Source organism: Scyliorhinus canicula, chromosome 7, assembly GCF_902713615.1.
Source record: "Scyliorhinus canicula chromosome 7, sScyCan1.1, whole genome shotgun sequence".
Lineage (NCBI taxonomy): Eukaryota > Metazoa > Chordata > Chondrichthyes > Carcharhiniformes > Scyliorhinidae > Scyliorhinus > Scyliorhinus canicula.
This window is the reverse complement of record NC_052152.1, coordinates 127,846,916-127,866,432: the sequence shown is the minus strand read 5'-3', so window position 1 is coordinate 127,866,432 and position 19,517 is coordinate 127,846,916. Positions and strand designations below refer to the sequence as shown.

Genomic DNA, 19,517 nt, shown 5'->3' with positions numbered 1-19,517 from the left:
CTGGAACGCATTGCCAGCAGAGGTGGTAGAGGTGGGCATGATAGCATCATTTAAGATGCATCTGGACAGATATATGAACGGGTGGGGAACAGAGGGAAGTAGATCCTTGGAAAATAGGCAACAGGTTTAGATAAAGGATCTGGATCGGCGCAGGCTGGGAGGGCCGAAGGGCATGTTCCTGTGCTGTAATTTTCTTTGTTCTAAGTACTCGGGTGGGGCTATCCAATATGCCGGCACCAGGGTCTCTAACATGTGCTGGCCTGCTGAGCCCTGCACAACATCAAGTAGCAGCGGGGCGAAATGTTCAAGGAGGAGGAAGAACAGCAGGCCTCATCTGTTGAGGAGGATGAGAATGGAATCCAGGATGAACTGGGCATGGAGCCAGAGCTGGCACGGCAAGCCGCCCAATGTGTGATCCAGGGACAACCTCATCGCTTCCTGATTTACCAGGAAGGAGTTGAACGCTAACGAGAAGGAGCCAGGGGAAGGTGAAGTGAAGCAGCACTGCCACCTTGTCCCACCCACCTCTCCTCCCCCCAATTCACCCCCCAACGCACAGAATCCCCTTTCCCTATAACGACTCACCCCTTCCCTGTCCCTCCTCCTTTCACTCCACCCTCCCTGTCCCTCAGTCCTTCCACCCCTTCCCGTCCCTCAGTCCTTCACTCCCCCTTCCCTGTCCCTCCTCCCTTCACTCCACGCTCCCTGTCCCGCATTCCTTCACTTCAACTTCCCGGTTCTCAGTCCTACCACCCTTCCCTGTCCCTCCTCCTTTCACTCCACCCTCCCTGTCCCTCAGTCTTTCCACCCCTTCCCGTCCCTCAGTCCTTCACTCCCCCTTCCCTGTCCTTCCTCCCTTCACTCCACCCTCCCTGTCCCGCATTGCTTCACTTCAACTTCCCGGTTCTCAGTCTTATCACCCTTCCCTGTCCCTCCTCCTTTCATTCCACCCTCCCTGTCCCTCAGTCCTTCCACCCCTTCCCGTCCCTCAGTCCTTCACTCCCCCTTCCCTGTCCTTCCTCCCTTCACTCCACCCTCCCTGTCCCGCATTGCTTCACTTCAACTTCCCGGTTCTCAGTCCTATCGCCCTTCCCTGTCCCTCCTCCTTTCATTCCACCCTCCCTGTCCCTCAGTCCTTCCACCCCTTCCCGTCCCTCAGTCCTTCACTCCCCCTTCCCTGTCCTTCCTCCCTTCACTCCACCCTCCCTGTCCCGCATTCCTTCACTTCAACTTCCCAGTTCTCAGTCCTACCACCCCTTCCCTGTTCCTCAGTGCTTCTACCCGTTCCCTGTCCCTCCACCCCTTCCCAGTCTCAGTCCTTTATTCCACCTTCCCTGTACATCAGTCCTTCGCTCCACCTTTCCTGTCCCTCAGTCCTTCATTCTACCATTCCTCTCCCTCAGTCATTCACTTCACCTTCCCCCTCGCGTTCAACTCCTTCCCTCTCCACCCTCCGAGGGTCAAAGCAACATCACCATAAGGTGATGTCTGCTTTGTCAGTATCAACGGGTCTTGTCCACGGGATGGAGGATGATGACGACTCGCTGTGAGATGAGCTCCACTGCTCCTCATCATTTGACAAAGTCTGACTCTTGCCTGTAGGATCACATTCCACTGTCAGCTGGGTGATCCCTGAACATGTGCTGACCAATCCATCTCACGGGCTCACATATCTTCGGGAGGCGGGGAGGTTGCGGGAGATGGTGAACGGTTAGGACTCATTCACTAGGAATGCTGTCATGCAAGGCGGGCTCACATCTTTGGCCTGTGCCCTGCCACATCTTGCTGAGGGTGATACCATGCGAGATGTTCATGTGTCACGTGCCCCTGCTCGCTCCATCATTCAGCAACCACACCTCGCCCCACCTGCCACATCCTCCACACCCAGGCCCAGCCCATCCCAAACACCCATCAGACAGAGGTTAAAGGCAGGTCAGTCTGTTGGTGCAAAAGTGTTTAATAGTGAGTATGTACATTGTTGTGCCCTAACTCCAAACTATAGTCTATGTGCTACACCCATGTCAACTCAAGTATTATCTAACTTCCTTATCATGCGTGCTCTTCCACTCCTTCCAGGCATAGCCTCAGCAATCAGAAGTGGAGGCAGACTGCTGTGTATCTCACCCTTTGACCTGTGATGCCGTTGGCTGCCTGAATGGGCCCAGCTGACTTTCGGGTGTCACAGGTGACAACCAAAAAGAACAAAGAACAAAGAAAAGCACAGCACAGGAACAGGCCCTTTGGCCCTCCAAACCTGTGCTGACCATGCTGCCCGTCTAAACTGAAATCTTCTACACTTCCTGGGTCCATATCCCTCTATTCCCATCCTATTCATGTATTTGTCAAGATGTCCCTTAAATGTCACTATCGCACCTGCTTCCACCACCTTCTCCGGCAATGAGTTCCAGGCACCCACTAGCCTCTACGTTAAAAATTGTCTCTTACATCTCCTCTAAACGTTGCTCCTCGCACGTTAAACCTATGCCTCTTACATCTCCTCTAAACGTTGCCCCTCGCACGTTAAACCTATGCCCCCTAGTAATTGACCCCTCAACCCTGGGAAAAAGCCTCTGACTATACACTCTGTCTATGCCCCTCATAAATTTTGTAGACCTCTATCAGGTCACCCCTCAACTTCCGTCGTTCCAGTGAGAACAAACCGAGTTTATTCAACCGCTCCTCATTGCTAATGCTCTCCATACCAGGAAACAGCCTGGTAAATCTCTTCTGCACCCTCTCTAAAGCCTCCACATCCTTCTGGTAGTGTGACGACCAGAAGTGAACACTATACTCCAAGTGTGGCCTAACTAAGGTTCAATACAGCTGCAACATGACTTGTCAATTCTTATACTCAATGCCCCAGCCTATGAAGGCAAACATGCCATATGCCTTCTTGACTACCTTCTCCATCTGTGGCCTGTGACCTGTGGACCTGTACACCTAGATCTCTCTGACTTTCAATACTCTTGAGGGTTCTATCATTCACTGTATATTCCCTACCTGCATTAGACCCTCCAGAATGCATTACCTCACATTTGTCCGGATTAAATTCCATCTGCCATCTCTCCGCCCAAGTCTCCAAACAATCTAAATCCTGCTGTATCTTCTGACAGTCCTCATTGCTATCCGCAATTCCACCAACCTTTGTGTCGTCTGCAAACTTATTAATCAGACCAGTTACATTTTTCTCCAAATCATTTATATATACTATGAACAGCAAAGGTCCCAGCACTGATCCGTGTGGAACACCACTAATCACAGCCCTCCAATTAGAAAAGTACCCTTCCATTGCTACTCTCTGCCTTCTATGACCTAGCCAGTTCTGTATCTACCTTGCCAGCTCACCCCTGATCCCATGTGACTTCACCTTTTGTACCAGTCTACCATGAGGTACCTTGTCAAAGGCCTTACTGAAGTCCATATAGACAACATCCACTGCCCTACCTGCATCAATCATTTTTGTGACCTCTTCGAAAAACATCTCGCTGCCTCTCGCTAATACGTCCATTTGCTTCCAAATGGGAGTAGATTCTGTCTCGAAGAATTCTCTCCAGTACTTTCCCTACCACTGACATAAGGCTCACCGGCCTGTAGTTCCATGGATTATCCTTGATACCCTTCTTAAACAAAGGAACAACATTGGCTATTCTCCAGTCCTCTGGGACATCAACTGAAGAAAGTGAGGATCCAAAGATGTCTGTCAGGCCCTCAGCAATTTCCTCTCTAGCCTCCTTCAGTATTCTGGTGTAGATCCCATCAGGCCCTGGGGACTTATCTACCTTAATATTTTTCAAGACACCCAACACCTCGTCTTTTTGGATCTCAATGTGACCCAGGCTATCTACACACCCTTCTCCAGACTCAACATCCACCAATTACTTCTCTTTGGTGAATACTGATGCAAAGTGTTCATTTAGTACCTCGCCCATTTCCTCTGGCTCGACACATAGATTCCCTTGCCTATCCTTCAGTGGGCCAACCCTTTCAATGACTTTTCGTGACCCCTTCTAGCCCTCCTGACTCCTTGCTTAAGTTCCTTCCTACTTTCCTTATATTCCACACAGGCTTTGTCTGTGCCCAGCCTTCTAGCCCTGACAAATGCCTCCTTATTCTTTTTGACGAGGTCAACAATATCTCTCGTTATTCAAGGTTCCCAAAATTTGCTGTATTTATCCTTCTTCTGCACAGGAACATGCCGGTCCTGAATTCCTTTCAACTGACATTTGAAAGACTCCCACATGTCAGATGTTGATTTACCCTCAAACATCCTCCCCCAATCTACGTTCTTCAGTTCCCGCCTAATATTGTTATAATTAGCCTTCCCCCAATTTAGCACATTCATCCTTGGACCATTCTTATCCTTGTCCACCAGCATTTAAAACTTACTGAATTGTGGTCACTGTTCCCGAAATGCTCCCCTACTGAAACTTCTGCCACCTGGTCGGGCTCATTCCCCAATAACAGGACCAGTACAGCCCCTTCCCTAGTTGGACTATCTACATATTGTTTTAAGAAGCCCTCCTGGATGCTCCTTACAAAGTCTGTGCTGTCTAAGCCCTAAGTGAGCACTTAGTGAGTCCCAGTCAATTTTGGGGAAGTTGAAGTCTCCCATCACAACAACCCTGTTGTTTTTACTCGTTTCCAAAATCTGTCTACCTATCTGATCCTCTATCTCCCGCTGGCTGTTGGGAGGCTTGCAGTAAACAAAGAATAAAGAACAAAGAAAATTACAGCACAGGAACAGGCCCTTCGGCCCTATTTTCCAAGGATCTACTTCCCTCTGTTCCCCGCCAATTCATATATCTGTCTAGATGCATCTTAAATGATGCTATCGTGCCCGCCTCTACCACCTCCTCTGGCAAAGCGTTCCAGGCACCCACCACTTTCTGCATAAAAAACTTTCCACGCACATCTACCTTAAACTTTCCCCCTCTCACCTTGAAATTGTGACCCCTTGTAATTGGCACGCCCACTCTTGGAAAAAGCTTGTTGCTATCCACCCTGTCCATACCTCTCATAATTTTGTAGACCTCAATCAGGTCCCACCTCAACCTCTGTCTTTCCAACGAAAACAATCCTAATCTACTCAACCTTTCTTCATAGCTAGCACCCTCCATACCAGGCAACATCCTGGTGAACCTCCTCTGCACCTTCTCTAAAGCATCCACATCCTTCTGGTAATGTGGCGATCAGAACTGCACGCAGTATTCCAAATGTGGCCCAACCAAAGTCCTATACAACTGTAACATGACCTGCCGACTCTTGTACTCAATACCCCGTCCGATGAAGGCAAGCATGCTGTATGCGTTCTTGACCACTCTATTGACCTGCGTTGCCACCTTCAGGGTACAATGGACCTGAACTCCCAGATCTCTCTGTACACCAATTTTCCCCAGGACTCTTCCATTGACCATTTAGTCCGCTCTTGAATTAGATCTTCCAAAATGCATCACCTCACATTTGCCTGGATTGAACTCCATCTGCCATTTCTCTGCCCAACTCTCCAATCTATCTATATTTTGCTGTATTCTCTGACAGTCTTCCTCACTATCTGCAACTCCACCAATCTTAGTATCATCTGCAAACTTGCTGATCAGACCACCTATACCTTTGTCCAGATCATTTATGTAGATCACAAACAACAGTGGTCCGAGCACGGATCTCTGTGGAACACCACTAGTCACCTTTCTCCATTTTGAGACACTCCCTTCCACCACAACTCTCTGTCTCCTGTTGCCCAGCCAGTTTTTTATCCATCTAGCTAGTATACCCTGAACCCCATACAACTTCACTTTTTCCATCAACCTGCCATGGGAAACTTTATCAAACGCCTTACTGAAGTCCATGTATATGACATCTACAGCCCTTCCCTCATCAATTAACTTTGTCACTTCCTCAAAGAATTCTATTAGGTTTGTAAGACATGACCTTCCCTGCACAAAACCATGCTGCCTATCACTGATAAGTCTATTTTCTTCCAAATGTGAATAGATCCTATCCCTCAGTATCTTCTCCAACAGTTTGCCTACCACTGACGTCAAGCTCACAGGTCTATAATTCCCTGGATTATCCCTGTTACCTTTCTTAAACAAAGGGACAACATTAGCAATTCTCCAATCCTCCGGGACCTCCCAACATTGTTACTGCACCCTTCTTATTCCTAATCTCTACCCATTAGCCTCGCTGTTCTCGGAGGTGTCCTCCCATAGTACAGCTGTGATATTCTCCCTAACCAGTAGCGCAACTCCGCCACCTATTTTACATCCTCCTCTATCCCGCCTGAAACATCTAAATCCTGGAATAGCTGCCAATCCTGTCCTTCCCTCAACCAGGTCTATGTAATGGCAACAACATCATAGTTCCAAGTACTAATCCAAGCACTAAGTTCATCTGCCTTACCCATAATACTTCTTGCATTAAAACATATATATTTTTTTTAGAACAGTACAGCACAGAACAGGCCCTTCGGCCCTCGATGTTGTGCCGAGCAATGATCACCCTACTCAAACCCACGTATCCACCCTATACCCGTAACCCAACAACCCCACCCCCCCTTAACCTTACATTTTAGGACACTAAGGGCAATTTAGCATGGCCAATCCACCTAACCCGCACATCTTTGGACTGTGGGAGGAAACCAGAGCACCCGGAGGAAACCCACGCACACACGGGGAGGACGTGCAGACTCCGCACAGACAGTGACCCAGTCGGGAACCGAACCTGGGACCCTGGAGCTGTGAAGCATTTATGCTAACCACCATGCTACCGTGCTGCTCATATGCACATATGCACTTCAGGCCGCCAGGCCCGCTATTTTCAGCAACATCTCCCGGTCTGCTCTTCCTCCGAGCCATACTGGCCCTATTCCCTAGTTCTCCCTCAATGCTTTCACCTTATGACCTATTGCTCCGGTACCCACGCCCCTGCCATACTAGTTTAAACCCTCCCGTGTGACACTCGCAAACCTCACAGCCAGGATATTTTGCCTCTCCAGTTTAGATGCAACCTATCCTTCTTATACAGGTCACACCTGTATAAGAGCTTCCAGTGGTCCAGATAATGGAAACCCTCCCTCCTACACCAGCTGTTTAGCCACGTGTTTAGCTGCTGTATCTTCCTATTTCTAGCCTCATGGCACATGGCACAGGGAGTAATCCTGAGATTCCAACCCGAGAGGACCTGTCTTTTAACTTTTAACTTTCTGCCTAGCTCCCTGAACTCCTGCTGCACAACCTCATGCCCCTTCCTGCCTATGTCGTTATTACCAATATGTACAACGACCTCTGCCTTTTTGTCCTCCCCCTTGAGGATGCCCGCTACCCTTTCTGAGACATCCTGGACCCTGGCACCCGGGAGGCAATATACCATCCTGGAGTCTCTTTCACGTCCACAGAAGCACCTATCTGTGCCCCTGACTATCGAGTCCCCTATGACTATTGCTCTTCTGCGGTTTGACCCTCCCTGCTGAACATCAGAGCCAATGGTGCCAATGCTCTGACAAGCCATGATGACGACTTGTCAACTGTTCTGCCCACTGCCTATGAGATGTTCCAGTGTCAGGAGGGGGGGATTCGGAAGGATTGAGGTATTCCAACACCTCCCCTATGGGAGGCACCATCTTGATCCCTATCACTTCCTCCTCCCTCGAGGTGTTTGATGGTCCCCAGGCTACTTCATGGGATGGAGTGGAGACCAGAATGAACTCCAGAGGCTCCACCATCACCTGTTCCTGCCAGTCCTGGAAGCCCACCCTCATCTGAGTCATGGTTACAATGCCCTCAGCCATAGAGCACTGAAGCCAGGACATGTCTCTCAGCCTTGGTCATGTCTCTCTATGCCTGTGACAAGTCCCTTTTTGACTGGCTAAGGTCAGTCAGCACCCAGCCAATGTGACCCCACCAGTCCCCCAGCCCTAGCAGAAGACACCCCCCCCCCCCCCCCCCCCCCCCCCCCCCCCACTGGTCGTGGCATGGATCTCGGCCGAGTGTGGCGGCGCTAGACACTATCTGCAGCCGGCACGCCGGTTTCCCGCACACTCGGGACCACATGTGACCCAAACCGTCAGGATCTCGGCCCATCAGGGGTGGAGCATCGCGGGTGGGCTGGCCAAAGGCTTTGAAATGCAGCGCCCATCAAGATGATACCGGTTGGAGGGGGCGGAGCATTATGGACCGGTGTCAAAGAGGCGGCGGCTCCGATTCCGGCACGGAATCCATTCTCCGCCCGATCACGATTTCGCCGTTGGGCTACGGCGAATCCAGCCCTAAGTGTTGATCCCAATGGAGAATCAGTGGACTTTTATGACAGAAACATCGGCGCCGCAACTGGATTGATTCCTTTACCGTTGAGTGCCGCGTGGGACACACTCAATTCCACTGAAAAATAGTGTGGGATACGCCGCGACCGTGATCGACACTTGGGAGGCTGAGAAGCTGCAGCCGCACATACACATTACACTCCCCACACACGCTTATCCCAGCCACAAATATGGTTTTAGCATCAACTACTTCCTGTGGTAATGAATTCCACAGGCTAACTACTCTTTTGTGAAGAAATGTCTCCTTATCTCTGTCCAAAATGGTTTACCCAGAATCCTCAGACTGTCACCCCTGGTTCTGGAGACACCTACCATTGGTAACATCTTCCATGTCTAGTCCTGTTCAAATTTTATAAGTCTCTATGAGATCCCCCCCCTCATTCTTCTGAACTCCAGCGAGAACAATCCCAACCTAGTCAATCTCTCCTTATATGACAGTCCCGCCATCCCTGGAATCAGTCTGGTAAACCTTTGCTGCACTCCCTCGGCATCCTTTCTCAGAGAAGGAGACCAAAACTGCACACAATACTCCAAGGCCCTGTACAATTGCAGCAGCACATCCCTGGTTCTATACTCAAAACCTCTCGCAATGAAGGCCAACATACCATTTACCTTCTTTACCACCTGCTGCACCTGCATGCTTACCTTCAGCGAATAGTGCACAAGGACACCCAGGTCCCGCTGCACACTCCCCTCTCCCAATTTACAACCATTCAGGTAGTAGTCTGCATTCCTGTTTTTGTTTCCAAAGTGAATAACCTCACACTTATCCAAATTACACTGCATCTGTCATTGATTTGCCGACTCGCCCAACCTGTCCAGATCTTGCTGTAGGATCCCCGCATCCTCATCACAATTCACCCTCCCACCTAATTTGGTGTCATCTGCAAACTTTGAGATGTTACCTTTTGTTCTCTCATCCAAGTCATTAATATATATTGTGAATAGCTGGGGTCCCAGCACCGATCACTGTGGTACCCCACTAGTTACTGCCTGTCAATTTGAAAAGGACCCATTAATTCCTACTCTTTGCTTCCTCTCTGCCAACCAGTTTTCTATTCACCTCAATACATTTCCCCAAATCCCATGCACTTTAGTTTTGCACAATAATCTCTTATGCGGGACTTTGTCAAACGGTTTCTGAAAGTCCAAATATTCCACATTGACTGGCTCCCCCTTGTCAACTGTACTGTTACCTCTTCAAAGATTTCCAACAGATTTGTCAAGCATGATTTTCCCGTCATAAATCCATGCTGAATCTGACTGATCCTGCCACTGCTTTCTAAATGTTCCGCTATAAAGTCCTTGATAATGGATTCAAGCATTTTCCCCACTACCGATGTTAGGCTTACTGGTCTATAATTCCCTGCTTTCTCTCTACCTCCCTTTTTGAATATCGAAGTGACGTGAGCTACCCTGCAATCTGCAGGGACAGTTCCTGGGTGGGAGAATCCCCGCAACCGCGTTACGCCACCCCGACGCGGTCCGATTTCTTAACTTCATTTTAGGCTACTTTTGGACAGGAATGAGAGTAACCATCGCGTTAAGGTGCTTAACTGGGGAAAAGCAAATTACGATAATTTTAGACAGGAATTGAAAAATTTGGATTGGGTGCGACTGTTGGATAGTAAATCAACATCGGACATGTGGGAGTCTTTCAAGCGACAGTTGATTAGGATTCAAAAAAGTCACGTTCCTGAGAGAATGAAGGATAAGTATGGGAATTTTAGGGAGCCTTGGATAATGAGGGATATTAACCTCTTCAAAAAGAAAAAGGAGACTTTTGTACGGTCTAGAAGGGTGCGGCCAGTCAAAACTCTTGAGGAGTAAAAAGAAAGTAGGAAGGTACTGAACCAGGAAATTAGGAGGACTAGGAGGGGTCATGAAAAGTCCTTGCAAGTAGAATTAAGCTGAAACCCAAAGCATTTTATTCATATCTGCCCATACCCAGGGCAACTTCAGCTTCTGCCTGAGCACAGCCCCGTCCATGATAATATGGTGAACATCACTTTAACTCTCACTGACTGTGGCTACCTCTGGCTGCATAACTGAAGGCTATCACTAATAGGGAATTAGCAATGTTGACTATGTGAGCACTTCACAGCTCCCAAGTGGATTCCATGGGTAGACATGCTATGTTGCAGGTGAATGCTACTGCCTGGCATCCCAATCAGACCATAAGGAATGGACACTTTGCCTGAACATTGGAGGCTTCAACGCCACCAGGGCAACAGCCAACAATCAAACACCCAAGAGCTGGGCCGCAACACTAAGGATACACCAACGACCAGAGGGTTGTTGTGTGGATCGGTGGGAGAGGGCGGGGCGTGGGGGAACACCTGAGCCCGGTCCCAGATGTGTTACTGGCGCGAATCTGAGGTCTGGGGTCCAGTGCCCAGTCGCCCTGCTGTTTCCAGGGGTGCATGTGCAGGGCACGGTCTCCCAACACAACTGGCTCATTGGATAGCACCCTGAGAGTTGGGGTGGGGTGGAGGGGAGGGGGTGTAATGGTGGGGGAGGCTTGGGGAATTCAAGGGTACCAGGGTGGAGGCCCAAATTGATTGTTGATGTCACACCCTCTTCAATTCCTAACAGATATCACAGTATGGATGATATTGTGGACCCCGCAGCAACTGTCCTCACAGTGGTGTTGGCAGTCGAGGTGGCCAGATGCTAGAGAAGGGAGCGGCAGCAGCGTCCACAGAGAGTCGAGGTAGCAGCCCATATGCAGGGGCCCACCTCACACCCTGAGGGCTTAGCCGCCCTTCAGGCCAGGGAGGAACTGGAGTGGGAGGTCGGTGACAGCCCATGGTGTTCAGACGGCAAAGAACAAACAAAAAACAAAGAAAGGTGCAGCACAGGAACAGGCCCTTTGGCACTCCAAGCCTGCACCAACCATGCTGCCCTGAAACCTCAAGACCTAAAACCTTCTAGCTATGAGGAGAGGTTGGGTAAACTTGATTTGTTCTCACTGGCTTGTACCCCTCTAATCCGATCATATTTATGCATTTGTCAAGATGTCCCTTAAATGTCACTATTGTACCTGTTCCTACCACCTCCTCCGGCAGAGAGTTTCAGGTACCCACTACCCTCTGTGTAAAAGACTTCCCTCGGACATCTCTTTTAAACTTTGCCCCTCACACCTTAAGCCTATGTACCCCAGTAATTGACTCTTCCACACTGGGAAAAAGCGTCTGACTATCCACTCGGTCCATGCCCCTCATAATTTTGTAGACTTCTCTCAGGTCGCCCCTCAAACTCTGTCGTGCCAGTGAGAACAAACCGAGTTTATCCAACCTCTCCTCATAGCAAAGGCCCTCCATACGAGGCAACATCCTGGTAAACCTGTTCTGTACCCTCTCCAAAGCCTCCACATCCTTCTGGTAGTGTGGTGACCAGAATTAAACACTACATTCCACTGTGTGGCCTAACTAAAGTTCTATACAGCTGCAGCATGACTTGCCAATCTTTAATACTCAATAAAGCGATTCTGGTCATTTGAAGAGATATAGAAAGTCACATGAGGCTCCGCCTCAACAAGGGGTCAGTGCGGCACCTGTGCCATGTCCTTCCGGACTTGGTACCATGTGAAGGAGGACGATACCACTGGTCCCTGTCCCTGAACTTTTACGCTTTTCATTCCAGGGCTCGAGCAGGCACATGTGAGGCATGACGTAGCCAACAGCGTTTGCCCGGGAAACTGACTGTATAAACTTTGACCTGGACTCGGCCCATCAAGATACCCATGTAACAGGGGTCTCCACCATCGCCAAGATGCCCCAGGTGCAGGGAGTAATAGATGGCACACATGTCACCTTGCATGCATTGGGCGGTTTGAGAGCGCACTTCATGAACAGGAAGGGGTTCCACTCCTTGAATGTTCAACTTGTGTGCAACCACCACCTCGAGATCATGCACATGTATGCAAGCTTCCCAAGGAGTGTGCAGAACAGCTAGATCCTGGGACACTTGGAGATCTCTGGCATCTTTGAAGGACACCCCAGGCTCTTGGGATTTCAGGGGTTCCAGCTTAGGTGCTGGCAAATGACGCCAGTGTGGAGGCCAGTGACCGATGTGGAGACACGATATAACGAGGCCCATGCTGCCACTCGTGCTGTCATTGAACAGTGAATCAGACTGCTTAAAATGTGGTTCAGATGCCTTGCAGTACACCCCACGGAGGGTCGCCTGCTTTGTAGTAGTCAGCAGTGCTCCTCCACAACCTGGAACAGAACATGCTGTGCTGGAGGTGGAGGGGGAAGAACATACAGCCTCATCAGCGAAGGACATAGAACATAGAACATAGAACAGTACAGCACAGAACAGGCCCTTCGGCCCTCGATGTTGTGCCGAGCAATGATCACCCTACTTAAACCCACGTAACCCGTATACCCGTAACCCAACAATCCCCCCATTAACCTTACACTACGGGCAATTTAGCATGGCCAATCCACCTAACCCGCACATCTTTGGACTGTGGGAGGAAACCGGAGCACCCGGAGGAAACCCACGCACACACGGGGAGGACGTGCAGACTCCACACAGACAGTGACCCAGCCGGGAATCGAACCTGGGACCCTGGAGCTGTGAAGCATTGATGCTAACCACCATGCTACCGTGAGGCCCCTTGAGGATGAGGAGAAGCCGGACCGGGAGAGGCATTGGGAATGAGCCCAGGGGCAGCGGGAGGGTGGATGCTAGGAAGGCCAGGGAGGCCTTCATCTTTGCCCGCTTCTCATAGAACGTGGCTTCATCCATCATCTCACCCCCTCCGCCTTTCTTCCAAATCCATCCCCGCACCTGTCCCAACCCATCCCCCCACCCGGTCTATTTCTCTCGCAGTCATCTCCCTCTGGGGCGGCTCCGGGCTAGCATCCAGATCACCCTCCTCCCTGTCAGTGCTCATAAGGCTTGGGGGGTCACCCTGGGATGGAGGGGCAGCTGAATTGAGCTCCAGAGGCCCCTGCGTTATCTGGCTCTACCAGCCCTGGCGGCTCCCCATTGCCTGCAACATGGTGTCAATGGCCCCAGCGATTCTCCTTTGTGACTGGGCCACACCCTGCAGTGCCATGCCAATGTCCACCTGTGTCTGGGACACGTTCCTCAGCAACTGGTACATGCTCTGGCGTTCCTCGGCAATGCCCACCTGACACTGGGACATGCTCTGCAGCATCTGGCAAGGTCCATCCTGAGACTGGGATGGTCCCCAGCGACTGGGACATGCTCTGGAGCACTTTGGCAATGCCCACTTGAGACTGGGACATGCTCGGCAGCGCCTCGCCAAGGTACACCTGCTTCGGGGTCACATTTCTCAGCAAGCATGACATGCTGTTGAGGCCCACAGCCATGGTGTCCGCTGACTTAGAAATGCTTTGGACACCATCACGCATGCTTCTGATGTTGTGCTCCAGGCTTTCCACTGCAGTCACCACCCTAGCAGCATGGTGGTGCAGTGGTTAGCACTGCTACCTCCAGCACTGAGAATCCGTGTTTGATCCCGGCCCCGGGTCCCAGTCTGTATGGAGTTTGCACATTCTCCCTCTGTCTGTGTGGGTGTCACCCCCACAACCAAAAAGATGTGCAGGTTAGGTGAACTGGCCATGCTAAATTTCCCCTTAATTGGAAAAACAGAATTGGGTACTCTAAATTTATTTTAAAAAGATCATGCCCTTCATTTTTGTTAGACGTCTTGAAAGCAGACTAAGCTTCACAACTTCCCTGAGGGCCCATGAACCACAACTCTTTAAAAACTCAGCCTGACTCCATGAATATTGCAGAGGAGGAGGGCATGCCTATTTCCACAATGGAGCTGGCCATGTTGGGAGTGCCAGATGTGGGCTTTTGATAGGAACCAGTCCACATGTTTTAAAGGTACTCCTGAAAATCCGACATCTCGGGAATGGGGTTGGTAATCCTGGAATTGGAACCTCTTGCCATTTTTGAAGGGTTCCAAATCATCCCGACTTGGTGAAAATCCAGCCTATGTCTCTTACTTACTCATAATTTGTTTTCTCTTGTTTATCAATATTTTGGCCCTACTTTTCTGAAGTCTAAATTCCTTCCAATTCCTGTTTATTATTATTTTATAAATATAAAATTATATAATAATATTTATAACTTCTCTTGTTAGCCATGGTCAAACCTATTTTCCTGTGGAATTTTATTCCTTGAGGGTTAGGGTTAGGTTTATTATGTACGATTTTTAAAAATGTTTGTCAATCACAAAGAATTTTGTTCGAGCTCTCCCTCAGGAGATTAATGAAGAGGTAAGGTTGACTATGTATACAGAGTCTACATTCAGTATGGTTGAAATTTGATGAGTCAAAAACCATTTGTGATTTAATGCTTTACTTTGTAATATTTGTTCTTGATCCCACACTCCTTCACTAACCAATGTTTCAAGTAATTTTTAAAATGCTTTTTAATCCGCAGTCAACCCAGCATCATTAAACTCCATTTATCCACACGTAATGCTTCCATAATTGAACCATAGCAAGCTTTATTTCCACCATCAACTTTAACGGGAGCATATAACAAATCCCAAGGTGCTCTACGGATCAAAGCAGGCCATTTAGTTTATCAAATCTCCACTGGCTCTTTCGGTGAGCTAGTGAGTTAATCCCTCACCTCACTATCTTTTGACATATCTCTGCAATTTTTTCCCATTCAAATATTTATCCGATTCCTTTTGAAAGTTGCTACTGAATCCGTTTCCATTCTCCTATCAGATAGCATTCCAAACCCTAACCACTCAAAGTTTTTCTTCCAAGTCAACTTTTTTTTTGCCAGTCTCCTTAATCTGTGTCTCTGGTTATCAACCATTCAGACATGGAAACACTTTTATTTCTTTACTCTATCTAAACGTCCATGATTTTGAACACCTCTATCTAATCTCCCCTTGCCATTCTCTATTCTAAGGAAAACAAGCTATTTCCTTTAGTCTCTTTATGTAACTGAAGTCTTGAATCCCCAGTAAATCCCGTCTGCATTGTCTTTAAGGCCTCTAATATCTCTCTTGACAGTTTTCACTGGTTCCCAGTCAGCTATTTAGATGACAGAAGAATAGTAATTCGATCTTCTCTAAATTGGTACGCATTTGTGGTGACCTGAGGAAACTTTATGCTGCAATTACACAGATACAAGAACAGCAAAAGCATCAGAATTATGCATAGGTAAAGACATACATAATGGTGAATAAACTAATTTTTTTTTAAATCTGTTTTTAAAGGACAAAGTGTCAATCCCAAGATGGCAGGTCTGATAGGAAGACTTGGGCCTCAGAATAAACAACCATTCATGGTGGCCTTCTTCAAAGCCACGGAGGTCCACATCCGGAGTACACGATCAGCAGGTGGCAAACACAAGAACCAGGGTCGTTCTAGGTCTTCCAAGAGTCAGGAATCTTTAAGAGCAACAAGTTTAGCAGGTAGACATGCACTTTGCGCACAGCTCTAATATTAAAAGTCAGTTTTACTTGCCCAGCCTAAAATATATATTGATGGAGTCATTTCACCAGTTAAACATCTGAACCCACAAAAAGAATCTGTGAACTACAGTCTCAGAAAACCAGACAGCAGTTTAGATCTTGATATTAGCGAGTGTGATATTTATGTGTTGAAGAGGTTTAGGTGGAGCATTTCATGAGGGGTGGGGGGTGGGGAGCCAGATTCAACATCTTCAGTCACTGGGCAAACAATGTGAGAATCCAGCCAATTGGAATCTAGATGAGATGAAATGAAATGAAATGAAAATCGCTTATTATCACAAGTAGCTTCAAATTAAGTTACTGTGAAAAGCCCCTAGTCGCCACATTCCGGCGCCTGTTCGGGGGAGGTAGATGTATAACAATTCGAGTTTTGATCTAGAAGGTCTAAAATTGGAAAATCTAAATAACCTGACTGAAGCATTAGAAGTCAGGGCAGCACAGTGGCACAGTGGTGAGCACTGCTGCCTCACGGCGCTGGGGACCCAGATTCAATCTTGGCCCCAGGTTACTGCCCATGTGGAGTTTGCACATTCTCCCCGTGTCTGCATGGGTCTCAACACCAAAACCCAAAGATGTGCAGGGTAGGCGGATTGGCCACGCTAAATTGCCCCCTAATTTGTGAAAAAAAAATTTAAGCCAATAAATTCTTCACAAATTTGAAGCACGTACACATCAAAGAAAAACCTTCTAAATTAGATTTTTAGCTGCGAACAGCATATCACTGGTACAAAACTTTGCCAGAGATAGGAACTCACATTAAAATAAATTCATTTGATGCTTGGTTGCTAGAGAATATGCAAATTTTGTGTTTAACTGACTAATCATTATGCCCAGAAATTGCATCACCATAACCCCTAATGGCATCCTCCGACTGCCCCCCCCCCACCCCTCCCCCCCAACCTAGATCTAGCCCTCAGGCTCTGACTACCAATCTCACCCTATTATGGCTCCCTATGCCAACCTTAAGCCCCAATCTCCACCCAGCCCTGATCCCTGACGCACCTTTGAATTCAGTTTCACCTCAAACTAATTCCTGATCGCTACGCAGCCCTAACTCTCGATCTCACTCTAAGCTCAGACCCCTGATCTCCCCAAAACCCTGATAGCCTAACTTCTAATGTCCCACCAACAGTCCTGACCCCTGATCTCCACCTCCTCTGGAGCTCTGACCCAAATCGTGGTTCCTCTTCTGGTTCTTCTGGCTTGTTTCCACCCTCCCTGCTAAATTTAGGAACACCAGATTTAACCTAGTGCTCAACCCACAACCCATCAGCAGCTCAATGCGAGAGACTCCAGTAGTAATATGCAGGGTGATCCTATATGATAGCAGGGACTAGTCAACGTGATGTTTAAAGATGCACAGGTGGTTGCTTCTTCAAGTCAGCCTTGAAAGTCTGCACTGCCCTCTCCGCCAGTGCATTGGATGAAGGATGGTGCAGTGCTATCCTGATATGTTTTATTCTGTTAAAAGTCATAAAGTTCTGAATCTCGGCACCAATAAAAGTCGCTCTGCTGTCTGAAACAAGGTCTTCTGGTATCCTCTGGATTGTGAAACCTGGTGCAGCTTCTCAACTGTGGCATAAACAGTTGTGGATCTCATCTCAAACGCCTCTATCCACTGAATAGCATTCACCAACAAATAGATTATGTCCCAAAATGGTCCCACAGAGTTGACATGGATCCTAACCCACTGTCGACTGAGCAATTCCCATGGATGTAACAGAGCTGTGGTGGTAACTTCTGCTGAAATTGGCACTGATTGTAGTGCTTTACCACTCTGATTATAGTATCGATGCCAGGCCACCACATGTAGCTTCGCACTAGAATCTTCATTCTAGATATGCCTGGTTGGGCAATCTGTAACTCTTTCTGTAAAAGTTCTCTTCCTGGCCTGGGAACAACCACTCTTGGTCCCCAGAGGATGAGACCCATCCTCACAGCTAAGCTGGGCTTTCATAATCTGGTAAGGCTTTATTTCTTCTGAAGCCTCCTCGTTCCTCTATCCACACAATATCACCTGTTTCATCTTCGGCTACACTGAGTTTAGTTTCTGTTTGTCAGTACTCAATCTATTGAGCCGACATCGACAAATGTGACGAGTGTGGTGAACTCAGCCCAATGCATTACACAAGCTTGCCACCCACCCGTTGATTCTCTCTACACCTCCCTGTTGCCTCAGGAAGGCAGACAGCATTGTCAGTGACCCCTCACCCCGAGGCTTTGCCCTCTTCCAGATCCTTCCATCAGGCGGAACGTACAGACGTCTGAAGACGCGCACATCCAGACAAAGGAACAACTTCTTCCACACAGCTACGAGATTCCTCAACAACTCTCCCTCAGACTGATCTGTTCCCTGTAAGAATACTATTCAGGACGCCCTATGCTGCTTTCACTCATGTATTTGAACAAAGAACAATACAGCACAGGGACAGGCCTTTCGCCCTCCAAGCCTGTACTGGTTGATGTGACCATCAATTCACAAGACACATGGTTGGAAGTGAACAGTGGTTTTAATAGTCTTACAATAGAGCCTGCCTGCGACGAGATGAACTGGCAGCTGGCCCACAACCGCAGATCTTTATACTTCCAGTTAGTGGGAGGAGCCGTGGGCAGAACCATGGGCGGAGCCAAGGGTGGAGCCCAGTACAAACTCCTCATCTCCCCCTATGGGCAGAACCGCGCAACTGCCCGTATACCGAGCTTACATAGACACAACACACACCATATAACAACAGTGTGAATTACGAGGAATGTGATTCACCACATTCACCCATGTAAAAAAATCAAGTCCAGCAGGGGTAATGTGTCTACAAATTACAAATTGAGTCGATTCGGCGGCCGAGTCGTCCTCTGAGATCGACGAAGCACCGGGGTTGCAGCCTCTTTTGGTGGCTGGCTGGTGGCGGTCGGCGAGGGAACCATGGCGGATTCCGGGGGGTGATTCGGTCAGAGCTTTGTATCCGACTGGTTCGACTGGTGACGGGGAACGCCGGAAACCCAAAGGCACGGCGCCGCGGAGCACGGGCAGCGAACCTGCAGGTGTTGGGGCGCCGGGCGTGGGGGGTTGGTGGGGGGTATAGTGCGAGGGGTGCCTCGGCGGAGGTAATGTCGGAGTTGGATCCTGCAGGTCCCGGAGGGAAACAGTGTCCTGACGGACGTCAGGGTACTCGATGAATGCGTAGTGTGGGTTCGAATGGAGTAGGAGCACTCTCTCTACGAGTGGGTCAGTTTTGTGGGTCCGGACGTGCTTCCGGAGGAGAACCAGGCCCGGTGTTTTCAACCATGCTGGGAGCAAAACCCCCGTGGTAGCGCCCCTGCAAAAAGCAAATAGCCGCTCGTGAGGGGTCTGATTGGTGGCCGTACATAGGAGAGACCTAATAGCATGGAGCGCGTCGGGGAGGACCTCCTGCCAATGGGAGGTCGGGAGCTTCCTGGACCGGAGGCCCCGACCCAGACCGTATACGTCCCCTCTTACAACGCCCTCTCCCTCATATTCCCAGGGCCCTCAAAAGGTGCCTGGGGTTTTTCTCCTATTATGCCCAGTGGGCCTCTCAGTATGCGGACAAAGCCCGCCCACTATTTAAGGCCACACTCTTTCCTCTATCGGATGAGGCTCGTCAGGCCTTCACTCGTGTCAAGGAGGACATCACCAAAGCGGCCATGCGGGCGGTGGATGAATCCGTCCTTTTTCAGGTAGAGAGCGATGCCTCAGAG

At 49.0% G+C, this 19,517-nt stretch overlaps 1 protein-coding gene across 2 annotated transcripts in view; it reads left to right on the top strand.

The window, feature by feature from the left end:
* bmp7b (bone morphogenetic protein 7b) overlaps positions 1-19,517 on the top strand; it is a 226,690-nt gene that overhangs the window by 178,823 nt on the left and 28,350 nt on the right. The window contains exon 4 of one of the 2 annotated variants that reach the window (XM_038802914.1): positions 15,546-15,743. The exons of the other annotated variant lie outside the window; for it this stretch is intronic. Coding sequence (XP_038658842.1) covers positions 15,546-15,743 — 198 coding nt within the window. The remainder of the gene's footprint in view (positions 1-15,545; positions 15,744-19,517) is intronic. 2 annotated transcript variants of the gene reach the window in all.